Source organism: Palaemon carinicauda, chromosome 10, assembly GCF_036898095.1.
Source record: "Palaemon carinicauda isolate YSFRI2023 chromosome 10, ASM3689809v2, whole genome shotgun sequence".
Lineage (NCBI taxonomy): Eukaryota > Metazoa > Arthropoda > Malacostraca > Decapoda > Palaemonidae > Palaemon > Palaemon carinicauda.
In genome coordinates, this window is record NC_090734.1 from 119615679 (window position 1) to 119638209 (window position 22531).

Genomic DNA, 22531 nt, shown 5'->3' on the forward strand with positions numbered 1-22531 from the left:
TGCAGTTCTGGAGGGAAAGAGAGGCGGCTAGTCTCTCCTTTGTTTCCTGTTCTCTTCTCAGGAGAAAGTCTGACAGCTTCGAAAGGTTCTCACTGAACTGCTGTCCTGCAATGTCCGCGTCGAGTTTTAAGACTGAGAAGGTTAGGTGGACCTCTTTCCAATCCTTCTCATCTGTGGGCAAGGCCAGAGACAATGGCCTACACTCCTCTAGCGTAGGACATGGTTTGCCTGCATCAATTGCCTTCAGCCCACTATGGAGAGCCTTCGACGAAATTTCTTTCGGTCCTTTTGCTTTAACAAAAGCAACCCACTTTTTCCAAGACGATTCATATTGTCTTCTAGTAGACTTAGACTTGTATTCTTCTAAGAAGTCTATACTGCCTTTTGAGATCCCAAATCTTTTCTTACCCGCTAAGGCGAGAAAATCATGAAATGAAGGTTTTGGGTTCTCTGGAAACAGAATGGTCCTTGGATGAAAAATCATTCTTTTTCATTCTACAGCAAGTCATGGAACTGCAAATAGATTTCTTTCCGACGAGGTTCAACTAGAAGCTTCTTCGATACGTAGCACCAAATTTAGATCCGGAAGCAGTGGGGATAGATACGATGTCACTGGATTGGAACTAGTGGACTCGCATATACCTTTTTCCACTGTTCAATCTCCTTACAAAGGTCCTGGACAAGCTACAGACCTTCAAGGGAACAGCAGCATTAGTGGCCCCCAATTGGCCCAAGAGCAATTGGTACCCTTTTGTTCTGGAACTCGAATCTCGCCAGATTCCTCTGCCGACACCAATGCTGTCCCAGGATGTTTAACAGGACGAAATCAACCATTCAAACCAAAATTAAGAAAAACCTTACTCTGCCTTTGATAGAATGCAACAGTATGCCTTACTCATTGCAGTCAAATACAAAAGTGAGGAGTCTTTGATGAGTAGGTGGGTGGTGGTACTCACCCACACTCACCACCTTTTGCTAACTGCCTCTTTAACAATTTTAATGGTCATTCTAGCTCCGCTGGAAACATTCCCTATTTTAAAGGACGAAAGGTTTGTATACTTGTCAGAACAATAACCCTTGTAATACAGTGTAGCCTAGGAAGGCTGTTATTTTTTAGGGGAAAAGAGAGTCATCAAGGTAATTGAGATTTTGCAGGTGTTGGAGCATGCATATTTTCTATACTGTACTATTTTATTTTAATATGTATGGGGTAATTATGGAAGAGAACAAGTTTCCTAATATGCATGTAAGACTAAATACACACATACTATCTATGTATTACTCTCTTAGTGATATGAAGTATTTCCATCTTGAATAAAGTTTCAGGTTTGGGCATCAAAGATCTTGGGCTAACTATTACAGATATTTATGGGAGAACTTCAAATGAAAGGTGTAGTTACTGGATTTAATTATTACTACAGTGCGACTCTGTTCTTACTTAAGGTGAATTCTTTAGGTTTTATTGATTGTCTATGTTAAAATAGACTAGACTAGTTTTTCGTCTTGGGGGGGCCTACCAAGGCCTAAGTATAATGCTACACTTTCCTTGCATTTTGCTAAAATCTTCACCCTCTTGGATCTCTTGGTGACAATAAAAGATGAGTTACTATTTAAGTCTTATGTAGAATCTTTCAGAAAAAATATTTATAACAATTCTGTCATAATTTATAAGATAAAATAAGAATAGTGGAAGTGTGTGGACAGTATGCAAGGTGTGTGTATTGAAGGTTGATTAAAACTTCTACTACACCTACTGTACATGATTTAAAACTTATGTTACACCTATATTACAAACTTGTTTGGGTTTAAGGATTACACACACACTTTAAAAATGGTTTGGCTGGTTTAATACCAGTAAATGGCAGTCTTTATTGATCTTGACATATTAACAAAGAATTTGTGATTCTAAATTATTTTGATGTATATTAAAACCAGCTATTTGTTTGTAAATTTCACCAACATAAATGGTTATTTAAATCCTAATTTTCATTCATATACCATATTTTAGTAATAAAACTAATCATAGTGGGACATATTAGCAGAGCATTGGTTAGCATTTCAGAAATGTTTATGCTACTATGTATGATAAAACAACAAACTGCAAAATAATTTCAATCTTCAGTAAAATTTAATTGACGTGTTTCATTACAGTGCCGGAGTTGGTCGTACAGGTACATTCATTGCACTTTACAACTTGCAGGAAGAAATGAAGGTTAAAAGTACAGTGGATGTTTTCCAGGCAGTTTACAGGATGCGTCAAAATCGCAAAAACATGGTTCAAACTTTGGTTAGTAGCACTATACTATATGTTATAGCAATTTGAATTATATAATCAAACTTAACTTATATATTTTGAAATATTTTCACAGTAACTGTTATAAATGTTATCCATACCATAAGTCATATGAAGGAAGCTGTACGTCAAACCTCTTCATTATGAAAATTTCAGGCTCAGTACGGTTTCATTTACAAGTGTGTTCAAAGGTGTGAAGAGATGCGCCAGGGTCATTGGAAGCAAGGTAATTAGTTTTAATTTCAGTAGTTGTGACTATATTAAGCATTTTTACTCTTAAAAACTAGTGGTGAGCTTTTTTCCTCACTCATATTGAGAATGCCATAATGTACCACTACTACAAAATTTCCTCATTATCCATTAGTTTTGTCAACAAAAGTAATTGGCTTCTGTTGAACTATAAAAGGGAGTTCCATTTCCTGAATAGAACTTGTTAAGGCATGTCAGTACTTGAAGAAAATACAGTGTGAAGATCTGCTACCCACTGCTGTGCTTGTAATGGACTCCATCCAAAGCCACCTGCTGCAAAGGAAAGCACCATTTTAATGTGTTGTGAAGTCAGCCTTAACCCTTATAAGAGAAATGAGTTTACATCAAACTGTGTGCTGTAGAGAACAATACAAAAAAGTAATCATAGTCATTAATAGTTATTTTAAAAATGCATTCCCTTGCTGTGTCAGCAGCCAAAACATTACTAAGCTAGAGTTATCCTGGTAGTTGTACTAATTAATGTTGTAACTTGGTGAAAACAACCGAGCAAAAAGTACCTACCCTTCCCATTGCCATGAACTAAATGATGAAAATATACCTCCCCAGATTGTTGAACCTTTTGTTATCAAATCCTCTATATTGGACAATATGAGAAATATTTTGAAAAAAAAAAAAAAGAAAGATGGTCACTTGCACTTTGTAAGCAGTCACATGACATTGACCAAAAAATTTGCGAGAGACTATTTGGTGTAAAACAATTCACCATACGGATATTTTGCCACAAGGACATTTAGTTGTAAAGCATAAGATGATAACGATAAAATGGTGGTTTTGACGGAAGAAAAGACTATTTTTCAGTAAATAATGTGTGGACTCCTAGGACTTTCCTGTAAAAGGCTAGAACAGGAATACAATAAGACATAATTACCAAAGAAATCTCGTCTCCCCTGCTCCAGTATAGCACAGATTCTGTGTGTACAAGGGAGAACCTCCAAATTTGTTATTTGTTCCGGCACCAAATACAAACCTTTCAGCTCTTTACTAAGGAGACTTACGTTTATTTGGATGGAAGTCCAAGACCAACTGGCTGGTCACTGACCCAGGGTGAGTCTTATGTTTTGCACGAGCTGTGGAAGAGCACACCTTATCACCTCACCAACTCCCAATGAGGAATAACGGCATGAGCAATAATGGGGTATGATAACTAAGCAATGTGACTTATCAAGGTAAGACTTCACTTGGAGCTATGCTTGTCTTCCCTGGACATTACTCAACTCCCACCTCACTGGGAGATCGGGAACGTAACATTATACAGTGATACCTCTTGATACGAAAGCTTCTGTTTAGGAATTTTTCACACTGCGAAACGAGATGCAAAGATTTTTCCCACTCACATTGCAAAAATTTTTTCACGCTACGAAACAAAGTATGGTACGAGAGCCCGGCTGCCTCCGAGACTGTATTCAAAATTTGCTCGCCACCAGCCGTAAACTTGCCAGGATCCTCCCGCGCTCCCATTGGTTATCTCCCTTCTTGGTTGCTAGTTACAGCCATACAATCTTGCTCTCCAATTGGTCGGCACCTACGTAGTGGCGTCTCTCGCTCATTTTGTTTTGGCAGCGCTATTGTCCAGATTGAATTCATGTTTGTGATTTTGCTTTCGTGCTTTTACATACTGAACTGTATCGTATTGCATTATTCAACTTGTACGTTATTAGGCTCGTCCATGATGCGATGGAGAGACTGCTGCTTATATAGATTTAGGACAAGGAAATTGCTGGAGACACAATCACAGAGACGATAATCTGCCAGAAGACCAGGGCCAATTTCACTGATCTCATGCATGCTCAGGCCAAAGATGACACAGGAGAAGGGAAATTGAAGCAGGCACCTCCAGAGTTCAAGGCTTCTCGAGGGTGGTTTGAAAAACTTAAGACGGTCTAAAGTTCATTTAGTGGTGCGTCATGGGGAGGTTGCAAATTGGAACATGAAAGCGGCCAAAGCGTCTGTTAAAACGTTCAACAAATTGACTCTCCAGGAAGGCTACAGTCCCCAGCAAATCTTCAACTGCGACAAAACTGGGTTTTTCTGGAAGAAAATGCTTCATCCGACATACATCACAGCAGAAGAAAAGAAGCTACCCAGGCATAAGCCTATGAAGGACAGGCTTACCCTTGCTCTCTGCCAATGGTGATTATAAGGTAGAGCTCTTGCTGGGGCTTCAAGACCAAAAAAGTGATTAAGGAGAAGCTTCCGGTGATGTGGAGGTCTAATGCGAAAGACTGGGTAACAAGAACCTTGTTCACCGTGTGGGTAAACATTTGTTTCTGCCCGACTGTAAAAAATATTTGGAAGAGAAGTACCTCCTCCTGAAAGGCCTGCTGGTGTTGGACAATGCCCCTGCTCACCCTCCTGGCCTTGAGGAAGATATCCTAGTGGAGTATTTGTTTGTCAAGGTTCTTTAGCTATCCTAGTGGAGTATTTGTTTGTCAAGGTTCTTTAGCCTAACACCATCCCTCTCCTCCAGCCCATGGCCCAGCAAGTGATTTCTAACTTTAGAAAGATCTACACAAAACATCTCTTCAAGAGATGCTTCGAAATCACTGACAGCACAAACTTCACCCTTCATGAATTTTGGAAGGAACATTTCGATGTTGTGATATGCCTCAGATTCATCGATACAGCTTGGCAGGAGGTTTTGAGGCACACCTCGAACTCTGCGTGGAAGAAGCTTTAGCCTGATGTCTCCACACCAGATTTCGAGGGCTTCTATGTAGGCCAAGCCGAAGCCGATTGTTGTTCAATCTGAGGTTGCTGAGATCGTTAGACTCAGGACGTCCATGGGTCTGGAAGTCAATGAGGACAACATCATGAGCTTTTTAAGGAGCACCAAGAGAAACTTACAACGGAGAACCTGAAGGAGTTGGAGGCCATCCAACTGAGTAAAGTTCAGAAACAGTTGTCTAGCAGCAAGGAGGATGACCCACTGAGAATGGCAGAAATTACGGAGGGTCTAGCTGACTACCATAAAATGGTGGCTCTTGTAAAAAAAGACACACCCAGAAAAAGTTTACAAAAGTCATCTTTTTGACCTGGTTAATGACGTTTGCAAGTCATTTGAGGAATATTTTAAGAAGCAGGCAGGCTTTATTGTTTTTTTTTTTTTTTTAAGGGGCCTTTGGTACTAGTAGGCCAAGAGAAAGCTGAAAGTGATCCAAAAAGAAAGAAAATGGCAGGGATGAAGAAAATAATTAAATTTAGAAAATACAAAATGTTAAGTAAAAAAAAAATCCAAATTAGAAAAAGACTAATAAAAAGAAATTTTAAGTTTATTGTAAAGTTGAGTGTTAATATTTTCTGCCATTTGTTAATGTTTAATAAAATTGGGTGTTAATGCTTTTTGCCATTTATTAATCTGTTTTGTAAAGTTATGTGTTTATGTTTTATGCAACTTGTTAATGCTTTCTGCCATTTGTCATCCTCTACCTCCCCGCCACTTTGCTCTCGGACATCGCCTCACTCCAAAGGTTAAGGTTCTACATTTTTATTACTGTATTTTCCATTTATTATTGCATTGTTGTACTGTCTGCTCTAATTATATTTTACATTACAGGTTATTAACAGTTAGATTAATATTGAATGATCCAAGTGGTTGTACAGTACTGTATTTAATTGAGTTTAGCCTTATTATAAACATTTAATGTGATGTTTTTGTAGGGCTTGGAACAAATTAGGCTGTTTACCTGTAAAAGGTGACTCAGAATGCAAAAAAATCCCGATACAAAAGCCACTACAGAACTAATCAATTTTGTATTGTGAGGTATTACTGTGCTAAAATCCCTGGTGTCATGAGCTCTAGGTCTACAGTCAAGAGGGGAAGAGTCTGCTTGGAGGGTTTGTTTGATCACCTTCCTGATCCAGGAAGAGATTGAATTCGTTGTAACTCTACTCATGACTCTACCTGTGCTGACAAACAGTCTATTGATCAGTGGTCAAGCTCAAACAGTTTGTTTAAGGTATTTCCTCAGCGCCCACAGATTGTAGTGTAGTACCCGTACTACATTCCACGGAAGCAGTCCAAATTCTGACTGAAGGCATGATAGCTTAAAACTACGTATGAGGAGGGATAATTCCATCGAGGAGGAAATGTCCACTAAGTTTAGTTTAAAAGGCAAGGCTCAAGGCTGAATGATAGCCTTTCACCGCTGACACTGGACAGAGTTTTTCCTCCCAGAGGTATAACAGCTACGCTATTGTAGGAATAGTGTCACTGAGAGGGATGTCCCTTCCAAGACACCAACTACAGGAGATAGACCACTTTGCTTGGTAGACAGCAATAGATGACTCTTGGAGGTATCCAGCCATCTTTCTTGCAACTGGTTGTGAAAAAATCTCTTGCTGCGAGGAGTTCCTGGATAACCTCCAAGCATGAACATGTGGTTCTTCGAGTAGCTTAGAAAGTGGATGGAGCTCCCTTAGTGTCTTTGTGAGCAGATGTAGGAGGTCCAGGAACCATTCTGCATGATGCGACATCGGAGATATTGGTGTCATCAATAGGTATTGCGATATCCGTACGTTGTTCAGAAGCCTCCTTACTAGGCAGAAGGGGGAGGGGAGGATGTGTAAACGTCTCCCGTGGCTGTTGAAAAGCGTCATTCCAGAACACTTGGGGATCTGGTACTTGGAAGCAGTACACAGGGAGTTTCCGGTTGAGAGACGTCGCAATTGGGTCTATTGCCGGCAGACACTACAAAGTCAAGACTCTGTTGGCTATCTGTTGATTCAAAGAACACTCAGTGCCAACTATCTGAGTCTTCCTACTCAGTTTGTCTGCCAAGATGTTTCTCTTGCCCAGGATGAAACGGGCTGAGATGTTCAGCAAGTTGTCTTCCGTCCATCTGATTATCTCTACAGCCAGATGGCAGAGGGGCTGTGAAAAAGTACCTCCTTGTTTGTTTATGTAAGCTACCACTGTAGTAATGTTGGTCATCAATACTAGTGAGTCCTGAAAGGAGCTGTGGAAAATGTTGTGAGCTAGAAAGGTTACTCTCTCAGGAGGCAGTGTTGCTTGGCTTCAGACCATAGTCCTGAGGTGGTGTGCTACAACAAATGAGCCCCAACTCTCTTTTGATGCATTGCCAAAGTATCAAACGTGGGGAAGGAAAAAGGAAGATTATTCCCAAGGAGATTGGTAATCTGTACTTTGCAACTCGGGGCCTCTCTTTCACTCTGATCCTATTGGACTCCTAAGTCCGTAGAATCCTTGCTAACACTGAAAGGACCAGCTGCCACTAGAAATGACTAAAGCTATAACTATCACCAGGGCCAAAAGACTCAGAAGTTCAGGTATCCCAGCCGGCACAGCCAAACGAGCGCCAATAAGAAGTCTTGCTCGAGAAAGGGACACTCCACTTCCCTGAGTCCTTTATCCCTGACTGGGGATTGCCACTTTGGTGACACACCCTATCTACCTGTCCCTGCTATTTCACCACCTGCACGTAACTCGCTGAGGAGGTAGTGCTCATCTGTGGTGGACACTTAGTCCACATTTGGCCTGCAGGTGAGTACACCACCTGCAAGGTAATGCTCACCTGAGGTGGGGGGCGAAGTCCACATTTTGACATGCAGGTGAGCTTGCTACCTGCATGTAGCATGATAAGACACGCGCCACCAAGATAGTGCGCAGCACGTATCTATTCCTCCTTTCTGCCATAGGAGATCGGCAAGCAGTCTTCATCTCTCCTATGGAGCAGACTGTTTGCATGCCAAGATGTGAAGAAGGCTGTGTTGTTGCTGCGCACAGTAGGTTTTTTTTATGCTACCAAGTTCCGAAACAGTATGGCTGAAGCACTCCTGATCGTCAAGCTTGGCGAGGGAGGATGGCGCAAAGTTCCTGCGGTCCCAAAGAAGAAAGCCTTTGCTCTAAAAGAAGAGGGAAAGGCTGCAGATTACTTATACCTCGAACCCTTTCAGGAGAAACTAATCTTCTTTTCTGAGTCATCAGAAACTGGGACAGACTCGGGGTTACCTGGTTACCCAGCTACCCAGTAATGTGTCTGTTAACCAACCACAAGGTTTGAAGATTTCAATTAAGAGGAAGAAAGAACATTTGACTCTCAATAGAAAGATCACTTCTTACAGGGCCGACCGTTGCTTAACTAGTAATCATTCCAAGTTGATTGATGTTGAGTAAGCAATCGGTTGCAAGCATCTATATCTGAGTGAACCCTGTCCTGCCATTGTCTTAGTCTCCATGGGAGTTGTTCATGTAGATCAGCTTACAGACGGTAACCCAAGAGTAGCCTGTACTCTAGTGAAAAAAAAGCATTACAGCAAATCATGTTGATTGATGTCAAGCAAACAGTCGGTCGCTCAGAGCAACTGATCGCACGCAACTAATTCTACAAGACAAGACTGAGACGTGTCTTCAATCATTCATCTCACAGGTGTTGTACTATAAGTATAAGTTAGTTCAGTTACAAACCAGTCACTTACTGATAATTCCTCTCTAAACGGCAATTTCCTCCCTTTTTATAACGGGAATACTAAGGCAGAACCAAGATTTGGGAGTGGTCCGAAAGATTTGTTGCATTCGACACTCAATTGGAGACCATCGCTTATGTTCCGTGAACGAGACCAACTCCTTCCCACAACAAAAAAACCCTTAGAAACGGTAAATACGTTTCATATTTCTCCATTACCGAATGGAATTCACTCATGCAAAGTTTCGGAGTCTAAGTGATTTCAATACTCAGACAAACAGTTTGGAGAAGTTAGGGAGGATCTGACTAGAATGGAGGATAAGTTTACTCGAGAGCAGACTACCTTTGATTAGTTATGGGAGAGTAGGATGGATATGAATAACCTGACTCTCCCAAAGTTATAAAACCCTTGAATTAGGAAGATCTAATGATTTATTAGACCGAAGTCCTAACTGTATAGTATGATGATACGTAGTCCTTCCTATCCCTCATGGGGTTTGCATCCGACTGTGAGGGTAACACATGCAACTGGCAAGTCAATTATCGGACTGCATTGTCGGCAGTAATAGTTTGCTTGCCCACATACGGTTGTTTGCAATTGTCACTTCTCTGACTCCGGATAAATGCTCTAAAACATACCTGAGCAATGTGAACACGTTTCCGTGTATGAGCACCCTCACAGAGCTTGTCGAGTTGTTTGTGGGAGTAATTTGTGTGCAATGAAGAGCAATATTATTTCCCAAAGGAATAGATCTTCGACTAGCTGTAGCATTGTTAACAAATCTGTTCCCCCACGAAAAGTACGTGCAGCTAGCGAAGCTATCAGATCTTGTTGGCAATAGGTGTTTGCCCGCCCGCCTTTTGAGCAGGACGAACCTTCTTGTAACTGAATAAGAGAATACAGTAACCTCAAATGGTTATGTCTCACAAGACCATTGTGCATTGAAGACATGATTGGGTGAGGTGGAGATCACATACTGATGAGCTAACTTGAAGGGAGAGAAAAGTAAGAAATATAAACTTGATAATTTCTGAGATTCGTTGTCTTCCGAACAAGGGTGGGATGCAGCGTCCGCAAACGGTTGGAAGTAAAAGTATTCCCATCTGCAGTAAAACCCCAGCAGGATTATATCTAACGAGACTCGTTGTTCCCTGGGGGCACAATGGTGACCTGCAACGGCTGCAAGCAGTCGGCAGGCATCTACATTTGCAGTAATAACCCCTAAGGGTTTTGTCTTACGAGACTCGTATACACTACCAGGTTTCTACCTCCCTGACGAGTTCATGCGGTTGCAAGGGCAAATACCCATGCGCAACCAAAGCAGCTCATGGTATCCTCTTACTACGGGGTGTTATCAGGCATCTGTAGTTATGCAGAGATTGTAAGAGACGGAACTCGCCCACGGACTTACCTAACGATTAGTGTCGTGTGGGCACTCATAGCAACAATGAATAGTCTCGCATGTAAGGGTTATTTGCCTATGCAAAGAACCCAAATCCTTACCAGGAGCCCAGAGGTTGGCAAGTAAAGTCTTACACACTCGATGTTTGGTGAGGCGAACATTAGTGGGCACTGACGAATGTTAGCGAGCGCTGAAGAGACAATTACGCAGATGTGGAAGTCTGCGCATTCGCATGTGCAGGAAACTTAAATATCTGCACATGATAATTATCTCTTCTGTATAGCGAGCTAAAGCTCGTATAGTTAGTGCTTACAAATAGTGAGAAGACAAAGTTATACAGTAATGAGATATAATGCATAGAGAGATCTGCGCTGTTTTCACTGTACTTGTGTGCTTTACAACAAGTCCCGAATGCACTTATGACGGCGCGCACACTGAACACCCTCTACAGTTGGCGAGTGGTGTGTTAGGCACATAGGTATGAGCGTGCGCTGAACTCAGTCAATTGTTTGTTGTGGTGAGAATTTTAGCCTACGAGAGGTTTACTCCTCGTAAAAGGTTAAAACCATGAGACACAGGTCCCAAAGGGCTTGTCCTCACAAAGCTCTAAGAGTTTCATTGTGCTCAAAGGCACGATATCGGCAATAACTCCAAAAAGTTCAAGCCCACGAAAATCATCGATAGAAGAGGCAGCAACCGCAAGCAGTCGGCAGGCATCACCATGTGCACCAAAGACCCAAGTTAAATTGCTCACGACTTGTTTTGTACCGAGGGTACAGCTGCGATGAGCAGGAACTGCGAACAGTCACCTAACTTCATTGCCAAGTTCCAATTCACACAGGAGGAATCCCCAAAGGGGTAAACCACTCAGGCGAAGGCAGCCTCTCCTGTAGGCAGGAAAGGTGAGCAATCCCTGTTGCTGCTGTCGGAAATTCTCCCCACAAGCAGGGAGATTGCTGGACAGTGGCTGGCAGAGGGTAACTCTCCATTGGAATGGAAATTTGTTCAACAACTGGAGGTCAACCTTCAGGCAGCACTCTCTGCTTCCCATCAATGGACAGAGCTCAAGTAGAAGGTCAGCATCAAGTGGTGCCTGTGAAACGTAGCCGAACCTAGTTTCTGGACACACACACACACACACACACCCCGAAAGAATCCTTCATGACTGGAAGCCCCGAAGGGATTCTGTCTGCCTCTGCTCTCATTCCTACGCTGGAGCTATAGGAACGAAAGTGAGTAAAAATAAAGAGGGTTACAGTAATTTGTAACACTTACAGTGAACCATTCCGTATGACGTAAAAGGAAAAATTAAAATTTTAGGCCAGTCGGTTCTTTATTACGGTCGTTAAGACAAATAAAGCAGAGGAAATTGACGTCTGCTTCCTCTGAGCCGAAATAAAAAGTGGCCTTTGTTGGCTACTGGGTGTGGTGAGCTTGGTGGTTGATCTAAACCCTCCCCCCCCCCCTTACTGGTGGAGGGTAGTAGCACCACGCTAAAAGTTTTACGGCTCGCTTCAGCTGTTGCCGAAAAATATCTCCATTGTCTAAGATATATAATATATTGTATATAATTGTCCATTGTTTTTACTTGTAGAAGTTAGCCTACTGTAATTATTCCCATTTATTGACATAGTACACAGTATTTTGCATGTAAGAATGAACTGCATATTTTCTATTTCGAAGCCCCTGAAACACAAATGGAGGAAACATATTTTCTTCACATTTCTGTATAACGTAAGCTCCGTTACTGACGAGTAGTTTTATATCTTTCAATGGCTTTCTATCGTGGAACTATTATGCAATAACTTCACAATGAATATAAAGCTATTTTACACAGAATCACAGCATTTTACTATTATTCAGAGTAAAAAAATATAACAAAACAGATTTTCTGAAAAATATATACTGTATTAATTTTACAATGAATAGAGGGAATTTTTGTGTTATTTGCAGGGTTAGAAGTATTTTAATGAATTATTATTAAGATGACATTGGATGGTCTGGTACGGCTCTGGTACCAAGGGTGGCAGAAAATGGTGGTGTGTACCTGTACTGTATTACTATGACTGGCTTAATCCCTTTGGGAAAAATTAATAAAGAAAAAATCTTATTCAATAATTACTAGGTAAAGTCTAAAACATTAAACAACCTAAAGGTAGATGACTTACATGAAAATTAACTACCTCCAGTTATCGCTAACAAGATATCTAACACTTCAAAAATATAACTATCAGTACTTGACAAAATACGTGAATTCAGAAATGTTTGTAGTAAAGTTTACCATTTTTCATCTAAAACTACGGGTAATTTCACTAATCATACATAAATTAAATATATAAACTGGCTAAACATCTGAGGATTTCACAATATTACTGTAGTTAACTCTATTGCAGGTATGAATAGTAAAGAAAAGTAAAATTTTTCCTGCACATATAATTACCATCTCCTTCAAAACCATGGCAACACAAAATGATTCAACGATTGATGGATAACTAATCCAATGTGTCTATGGATATAATCAAATATTAACAATATTTTCCCATGATACAGTACACCTTTTATCTGCATTTTTCCAAGATACACTTTTTGTCTGCAGTTTTAGCTCTCAGACAGATTTTGCAAAGCCAAAAAATTAACCTAAATATCAATAACTGTACCAAAAGTAAGACTAAAAAGAAAATTTAGTTTTCTAGTTTTTTTGTTTTTTTTTCTACTGATGTTTAGATAATTAAACCATTAAGTGGTATGGTTTGGTTGGATAAGTAAAAACTTGCATTGTAACCAAATTAAAACTAATGATTTAATTTATTCAGAGATTTATTGGAAGCTTACGGTAATTACAATTTCATTTTAGAAATAATTTTTACCAGCTATTTATTTAATATAAATTAATAAACTTGTCATCTACGGAACTATTATAAAAAAAAGTGGTATCTAATATTTATTTTCCTTCCAGATCAAATTCATACCCCTGATATCATTACTGATGTGATAACACCTACCTTTTCTGCTCTGAATGCCTCAGATACCCAAGATGATCCCTATCAACAAGAATCACAAAAAGAGTATTTTTCAGAGGAGAACTCTCAGCCATCTACAACACTAATCGAGCTTGAATCATTGTCTGATGAGGAGTTTCAAAATAATGAAACAACTAAAGGGGATGCAAAAAATGGTGTAAACTCTATTAGAAGTAATACAACTACAGAGGAGGAGGGTGCAATTACCACCGATGATGTGACTACATTGGGAGATGGAACAACTACCAATGATAATGTGACTACATAGGAAGATAGTGCAACTACAAAGATGGATTTTGCAACTACAGAAGAATGAAAGACTACAAATGGCAATGGACTAACTACAATGAAAAGATATCTGAATAACAGCTCAAAATAGAAAGCAGACAAGGACAATTATTGAAAGTAGAAAAGCAAAAAAATTGTTAGGGTATTGATGCTATTCCAAACAATAAAGCATCATGAAGAAATGTGTTTATGTAAAGAGTGATTTATGCTTGAGGATTCTTTTACATCTTATTCAATAAATAGAGCATCTGTGAATAACAACTAAATTGTATAAAATCCAACAATAATATTTCATCTTTAAGATTTTGACTCTGTCGAGAGCATAACTTAGAAGCCAAGTTGAATCTATTTATAAGCACTTAGAAGGTGATTTTAAAACCACACAAACATTAAGCATAAAGTTGATAAAATTTTTCTACTGCAGCTGAGATAGCAACACAGCAGGTAGAGCATTGTTTATTGTATATTTTTTTAACTAAACAAGTCCTAACAATGTTGTTTCTCAGTCTCTATCAAGGGGGTCTCTTGAAATTTTAATGACAACTTTAAAAGGAAGTTGTATATATGAAAGATTATTAATTTTTTCATTAAAAGAACTGGAAAACATACATAATGTAAAATGCTTTACTCCATCCTACACTTTTATCTTCTCTTATGATAAGTCAGGTAAAGATTTTCTAAAGACATATTAAAGGGATTTTGACGAAGGGAAAATCTATTTCTGGGCGAGGAACCTGTGTCACCCAGTGAAATGCTCCTTATAGCACCATTTCTAAGGCATAAATACTGCTAAATATACCAGAGAAAAAAGATGCATGGAATGCCAGGAATAAACCCAGCTCGCTCACTCTGAGTATCGGTATAGTAACTGGGGTGTGTTAGAACCACGACCAGAGGTCCCTCACCATGTATATTGTTTAACCAGACCAGCGATTTACTCATAACCAAAATAATGCGTAGTTTTGTTATTTTTTATGTCAATGTAAACTGGATGCTAATAAGCATTTGTTTACTCAAACATTGTAATATCTTTAGTGTCATGAGAATTTTAGCAGCTGCAATCTCTAGTGGACAAAAGTGTTTTTAGTTAAGTATAACTTCGTTAGAATGTAGCTATTCCTAACTTGAGTTTTGCATTATTTAAGACTCTAGTTTTGGGGTGTTGGAATGTGCGTGGTAGTACGATAGAGAGTAAAAGATGTGAGATTGGAAGTATGTTTAGGAATAGAAGGATGGATATATTGGCTTTGTGTGAGACAAAGATAAAAGGGAAAGGTGAAGTGATGTTTGGTGAAATGTCTGGTAGAGTATCTGGGACTGAAAGAGGAAGAGCAAGAGAAGGTGTGGCTTTATTGCTGAGTGAATGGATGACAGGTAAAGTAGTGAAATGGAAGGAGATATCATCTAGGTTAATGTGGGTAAGGGTTAGGTTGGGTAGGAAATGTTGGGCTTTTGTCAGTACGTATGGGCCAGGTTGTGAGAAAAGTGAAGAAGAGCGGATTGAGTTCTGGAATGAATTAACTAGGTGTGTACAAGGACTGGGTAGAAGGAATTATGTAGTTGTCATGGGTGACTTAAATGCTAGAGTGGGCACTGGAGAGGTAGAAGGTGTCATTGGAAAGTATGGCGTACCAGGTGAAAATGAGAGTGGTGAGAGACTGGTAGATGTTTGAGTTGAGCAAGAGATAGTGATAAGTTCTAGCTTTTTCTAAAAGAAAGATAAATACTGTACAAGTATACATGGGTAAGAGTGGCAAATGGAAGAGTGGTAGAAAGGGCATTAATGGATTATGTGTTGATAACTAAAAGAATGTTTGGAAGATTGAAAGACGTGCACGTGTTTAGGGGTATGGCTAACGGTATGTCTGATCATTTTTTGGTGGAAGGAAAATTAGTTGTAGCAAAAGAGTGGGGGAATAGAGTTGGTGGATGTAAAAGGGAACTAGTGAGGGTTGAAGAGGTAATAAAACCGGGGGTAAAAAGTAAATATCAAGAAAGGTTGAAAATGGCATATGACGAAGTGAAAGTAAGAGAAATGGGTAATTTAGAGGAGTGGAAGTTAGTAAAAGAAAATTTTGTTGGGATTCCAAGTGATGTGTGTGGCAAGAAGTTTGTTGGAGGCAGCATGAGGAAGGGTAGTGAAAAGGTGGAATGAAGATAAAAGTGGAAGCGAAAAAGATGGCTTTTGAAGAATGGCTGCAGAGTAATAGTGTAGAGAAGTATGAAAGATAGAGAGAAAAATGTCGAAGTAAAGCGCAAGATAAGTAAGGCAAAGAGGGCAGCTGACCTGAGGTGGGGTCAGGGATTGGGTTATTCATATGAAGAGAATAATAAGAAGTTTCGGAAAGAAGTGAAGAGAGTAAGGAAGGCTGGTTCAAGAATTGAAGAGACAGTGAAAGATGGAAATGGAAGGTTATTAAAAGGAGATGAGGCAAGGAAAAGGTGGGCGGAATATTTTGAAAGTTTACTGAATGTTGAGGATAATAGGGGGGCAGATATAATTGCTGTTGCAGTTGTTGAGGTGCCGGTGATGGGAGATGAGAATGAGAGAGAGATTACAAGAGAGGAAGTGAGGAGAGCACTAGATGAAACGAGAGTTGGAAAAGCACCTGGTAAGGATGGTGTGAGAGCTGAGATGTTAAAGGAAGGGGGTGTGACTGTACTTGAATGGTTGGTGAGATTGTTTAATATGTGTTTTGTGTTGTCAATGGTACCAGTAGATTGGGTTTGTGCATGTATTGTACCACTATATAAGGGTAAGGGAGATGTGCATGAGTGTTGTAATTCAAGGGGTATTAGTTTGTTGAGTGTGGTGGGAAAATTGTATGGTAGAGTACTGATTAATAGAATTAAGGATAAAACAGAGAATGCAATCTTAGAAGTACAGGGTGGTTTTAGAAGAGGTAGGGGTTGTATGAATCAGATTTTTACAGTAAGGCAGATATGCGAGAAATATTTAGCAAAAGGTAAGGAGGTGTATGTTGCGTTTATGGATCTGGAGAAAGCGTATGATAGAGTTGATAGGGAAGCAATGTGGAATGTGGTGAGGTTATATGGAGTTGGTGGAAGGTTGTTGCAAGCAGTGAAAAGTTTCTACAAAAGTAGTAAACCATGTGTTAGGATAGGAAATGAAGTGAGCAATTGGTTTCCGGTGAGAGTGGGGCTGAGACAGGGATGTGTGATGTCGCCGTGGTTGTTTAACTTATATGTTGATGGAGTGGTAAGAGAGGTGAATGCTCTAGTGCTTGGACGAGGATTGAAACTGGTAGACGAGAATGACCATGAATGGGAGGTAAATCAGTTGTTGTTTGCGGATGATACTGTACTGGTTGCAGGCGTAGAAGAGAAGCTTGGCTGGTTAGTCACAGATTTGGAAGGGTATGTGAGAGAAGGAAGTTGAGAGTTAATGTGGGTAAGAGTAAGGTTATGAGATGTACGAGAAGGGAGGGTGCTGCGAGGTTGAATGTCATGTTGAATGGAGAGTTACTTGAGGAGGTGGATCAGTTTAAGTACTTGGGGTATGTTGTTGCAGCAAATGGTGGAGTGGAAGCAGATGTACGTCAGGGAGTGAATGAAGGATGCAAAGTGTTGGGGGCAGTTAAGGGAGTAGTAAAAACTAGAGGGTTGGGCATGAATGTAAAGAGAGTTCTGTATGAGAAAGTGATTGTACCAACTTTGATGTATGGATCGGAGTTGTGGGGAATGAAAGTGACGGAGAGACAGAAATAGAATGTGTTTGAGATGAAATGTCTAAGGAGTATGGCTGGTGTATCTCGAGTAAATAGGGTTAGGAACGAAGTAGTGAGAGTGAGAACAGGTGTAAGAAATGAGTTAGCAGCTAGAGTAGATATGAATGTGTTGAGGTGATATGCCTATGTTGAGAGAATGGAAAATGGCTGTCTGCTAAAGAAGGTGATGAATGCAAGAGTTGATGCGAGAAGTACAAGAGGAAGGCCAAAGTTTGGGTGGGTGGATGGATGGAGTGAAGGAAGCTCTGGCTGATAGGAGGATAGATGTGAGAGAGGCAAGAGAGCGTGCTAGAAATAGGAATGAATGGCGAGCGATTGTGACGCAGTTCCGGTAGGCTCTGCTGCTTCCTCCGGTGCCTTGGAAGACCGTGGAGGTAGGAGATGTAGGGGATTCAGCGTTATGAAGCTGCATCTATGGTGGTTAACAGGGGAGGGTGGGCTGTGGCACCCCTAGCAGTACCAGCCGAACTCGGTTGAGTCCCTTGTCAGGCTGGGAGGAACGTAGAGAGGAGAGGTCCCCTTTTCTGTTTCACTTGTTTGATGTCAGCTACCCCCAAAAATTGGGGGAAGTGCCATGGTATATGTATGTATGTATAAGTTCTGTATTCCTTTGTATAACATGTTACACAATTTGTGTTTAAATAGTACTTGAAGTGCTGATCGAAGTGATATCACATGCATTGCTGTATTTCTTAAATGTTTCATCCCTTCTGACTGACATAGTATTGGAATATGTGTTTACTATTGATACTATACTTTTAGCAATGATAGTTTTGTTATTTATGGTAAAATTCCAATAACATAAATAAAACCATCAAAAGGTTAAATGGCCCTTTATGCAACCATTTATGTAATTGGGATGACAGGAATTCATACTAGACCATACACTTCACTGTTTATGTCAAGCTACCAGTCTGAAAAAAACTCATGAGAGAATTTAGAAGTTTATCTTGCATAGCAATACATATAGAAAGAATAATAGCTAAAAGTTATTAAAGGAATTAAAGTGAATCGGTATTGAGCTTTTTGCCTCATTCCCCCACCATAATGAAACATGAAGTATGACTTAACTGACAAAACCCATTGAAATAAGTAAAGGAATTCAAGAATTGATGGGTAGAGAACAGGGATGCTTACAGTATTCATATATACAGTACCATCTTTCATGAAGAAAGCTGATTATTCTTTAACATAATGAAAAAGGAAAAAATATATAATATTTAGCTTGAAAATGGTTATATGTAAAAAAAAAAAAAAATAAAAATAAAAATGCCTTGCTAAATTTAATGGAAATTTCAAAAACATTTTAACCCTTTTACCCCCAGGCTATTTGGAACTTTCCAACCCTTAACCCTCAGGCATTTTTTTTTTTTCAAGCACATTTTGCAATATATATTTTTTAAATTGCTCTAACAGCCTTAATTTTTGTCATAGAGAGGTCAGGTTGGTCTCATTCTTTTGTAAAATGCCTGAAGTTTCTCATAAAGTTATCAAAAATATGCAAAAAAAAAATGTAAATAGCAGTTTTTTGCAAGGATGTACCAGTACGTCCATGGGGGTAAAGGGATGAGTTTTGTGAAACGTACCAGTACGTCCATCGGGGGTAAAATGGTTAAGTAATTTCTATTTTTCATATTGCTACAATATGATTTCAGCTTAGCTGGAAAAGAGCTTTAAAATTTTTAAAAAGGTGGTAGTAGCTGGTGAGTGGCACCAAAGGCCACTGACCTCCCACTTTGACCTAGGACTTTCATGGTGGTTGAGAGAGGAAGTGTAACCATCATCCTTTGATAGGAGACTTATCTTTATGACGGATGAAGTCTCTATAACCAAACTGGCTGCTTTACTTTTCCAGGAAATTTCAAATCACTGGTCGTGTACAGAAGCAAAAATTATGACTCCTATCAACCTCCTAATGACCTGGGCATGAAGATGTTGCAGGTGTTAGGGTAGGTCACTACCAGGAGACTGGTAGACGGTCGTGGAAGAACTTGTATCCGTGTAAGATATTTAATTTATGAGAATCGAGTTTGCATACATCTTGTCCATATGAGAGGATAGGGGAATATTTCTAAATAAAACTTGTCTTAAGAAAAGTTGCTCACTCAGGAGGCTTACTTAATTCTAGTAACCAGTCCAGTAAATAACAGAGCAATAGGTGAACCCGAAGGAAAGAACAGCAAATGGATGTGCTGCTCAACAGGAACAAGTGTGTGTATACCAGTAGGTTGCACATAAAGCTGTCACACAGCTATAGTTATTTGGGGAAAAACTGCATATGCTCATCTTCTTTGTTAATATCCCTTGAACACAACACTTCTACCACATTCATCTAAAAGAAAAATTAAAAGATCATAACAACCAGATATGAAGACAAATAGGAGGTACATCTGCACTTCTCTGCATTCAAAATCAAAATTGGAGGTCAGTAGCGAGTCGGGTAGAAGGGCCTTAATACTACTACCACATTGTTAAAAGTTTTTACGGCCATTTCCAGCTTCCATGATATCATACTCCTATAAGGTTGATGCTTTGTATTCGTGTAGGAACAAATAGTTACATCAATACATCCCATGCCAAAATTTTAGAATAAAGATACACAAGTTCCAAATTCATATAAGATTCATATTGTATTCAAACAATTAATAACCAAATTGTTAATGAATAACTTACATCTAATAAACTTTTCTAGCACCTCAAACAATTATTAACCAAATTGTTAATGAATAACTTACATCTAATAAACTTTTCTAGCACCTGAGGCTCACCTCTTGGTCTACAGCAGAACAGTACCAAGGTAATTAACCATCACCAATTAAGAAGTATTATAACTTGATCCTCAAGATTGTGAAAAAAACTACTTTGAAATGGTACACCAATACCGTGAATTTTCAAAAGAATAAAACCTTAACCTTCAAGAGTTTCATCTGATTTGGATCCAATTCTCTGTGAGCCCTTGTGACTGAACTTTTGTCAAGATATGACATAGCATTTTAGGAAAAATGATATTTTCAATTTAAAATAAATTTTTGAATATACTTACCCGGTGAATATATATATAGCTTACGTCTCCGACGGTCGACAGATTCCAAAAACTCGCGAGCGATCGCCATGATGGCTGCCGGGTGTGCCCACCAGCGCCCACTATCGGCCAGATACCGCATATACTTTTCCAGGAGTTCAGTTCTTCTCAGTCCGTAGGGTCTCTATCGGGGAGGAAGGGAAGGCCTTTAATTATATATATTCACCAGGTAAGTATACAGTATTCAAAAATTTATTTTAAATTGAAAATATCATTTTTAAATATTAAACTTAGCCAGTGAATATATATATAGCGGATTCACATCCATGGTGGAGGGTAGAGACCAGTGTTAAACAATAAAGGCGTATATGCTCAAGAGTTTTTGACAAATATTCAAAAAACAAACTCAAGTATAGGTACCTGATAAGAAAGCTGACTCTGATGAATACTCTGAATCATTAGTCCGCTATCCTTGCGAAGCCCAGCGATCCTCTCAGGATGCTGAAAGACTTCTAGGAGCTGTTATAATCAGGGTGAACACCCCTATAACAGGACCTCATCAATACCCTTGATCTGGGCGCTCTCAAGAAACAAGTTTGACCACCCGCCAAATCAAAAGATTGCGGAAGACTTCTTAGTCTCCACGTACAACCCAAAAAATTAAGTTTCAAGAGAAGAAAAAGGATATTGGTATTAAGGGAATGTAGTGGTAGAACCTTCACCCACTACTGCACTCGCTGCTACGAATGGTCCCAACATGTAGCAGTCCTCATAAAGAGTCTGGACATTTTTTAAATAATATGAAGCGAACACAGATTTACTCCTCCAAAAGGTTGCGTCCATAATGCTTCTATGGGATCTATTTTGTTTGAACGCTGAAGTTGCCACCACTCTAACTTCATTATCACTTAAATGAGAGTGAGCCTCTCTAATTAAAAGTCTAATAAAATATGACAACACATTTTTCGACATCGGCAAGGTGATCTTTTTTAACCGAACACCATAAAGCCTCTGAAATGCCTCGCAGCGTTTTGGTTCTATTTAAATAAAATTTAAGAACTCTTACCGGCACAGGACTCTTTCAATTTCGTTCCCAACAATTTCAGATAGACTGGGAAGTTCAAACGACTTAGGCCATGGACGAGATGGCCGTTCTCTTTAGGCTAAAAAACCAAGTTGAAGCGAGCATACTGCTTTATTAGAGCAGAAGCCAATATTTATGCTGAAGGCATATACTTCACTAACTCTTTGCGGTAGCCATGCTCACTAAAAAAAGAGTTTTGAGTGTAAGATCTTTGAGTGATGTTGAATTCAACGGCTCAAACCTTTCAGACATAAGGAACTAAAGGACCACGTCCAAATACCAAGCAGGAGTAGTGATCTGATGCTCCTTGGAAGTCTCAAAAGACTTGAGAATGTCTAGAAGATCTTTATTATCAGACAGATCTAAATTTCTATGCCTAAAAACTGAAGCTAAAATGCTTCTGTAGCCTTTAATAGTTGAGGCAGAAAGGATGCGATCATTTCTTAAGATAAAGTAGAAAGTCTGCAATCTGTGCTACAGTGGTATTGGAAGAGGAAACAGAGGACTTGCACCAGTCTCTAAATAACTCCCATTTAGATTGGTAGATCCTAATGGTAGAGGACCTTCTAGCTCTTGCGATCGCTCTAGCTGCCTCCTTCGAAAACCCACGAGCTCTAGAGAGTCTTTCAATAGAATGAAGGCAGTTAGACGAAGCGCGAGGAGACTTTGATGAAATAGTTTTACAAGAGGCTGACGCAGGAGATCCATTCGTAACGGTAAACTTCTTGGAATGTCCACCGGCCAGAGAAGAACCTCTGTGAACCATTCTCTCGACGGCAAGAGGGGAGCAACCAACGTCAACCTGGTCCCTTCGTGAGAAGCGAACTTCTGAAGAACCTTATCTAGGATCTTGAATGGTGGGAAGGCATAGATGTCTAGGTGAGACCAGTCCAGCAGGAAAGCATCTATGTGGGCTGCCTCTGGATCTGGAACTGGAGAGCAGTAAGTTGGGAGCCTTTTTGTCAGTGAAGTCGCAAAAA

At 39.7% G+C, this 22531-nt stretch overlaps 2 protein-coding genes across 11 annotated transcripts in view; one reads left to right on the top strand and one right to left on the bottom strand.

The window, feature by feature from the left end:
• The window catches only part of LOC137648716 (tyrosine-protein phosphatase 10D-like), a 323664-nt gene extending 309982 nt beyond the window's left edge, over window positions 1-13682 (top strand). Inside the window, exons 21-23 of one of the 3 annotated variants that reach the window (XM_068381760.1) lie at window positions 2152-2287; window positions 2450-2519; window positions 13345-13682. In XM_068381760.1, coding sequence (XP_068237861.1) covers window positions 2152-2287; window positions 2450-2519; window positions 13345-13676 — 538 coding nt within the window. In that variant the 3' untranslated portion in view covers window positions 13677-13682. The remainder of the gene's footprint in view (window positions 1-2151; window positions 2288-2449; window positions 2520-13344) is intronic. The other 2 variants (XM_068381761.1, XM_068381762.1) reach the window with 2 other exon arrangements.
• The window catches only part of LOC137648718 (meiosis-specific nuclear structural protein 1-like), a 171340-nt gene continuing 150639 nt past the window's right edge, over window positions 1831-22531 (bottom strand). For 7 of the 8 annotated variants that reach the window (XM_068381766.1, XM_068381769.1, XM_068381768.1 and 4 more), the window contains exon 12: window positions 1831-2815. The gene's annotated coding sequence lies outside the window, so the exon portion shown is untranslated. The remainder of the gene's footprint in view (window positions 2816-22531) is intronic. The other variant, XM_068381771.1, reaches the window with a different exon arrangement.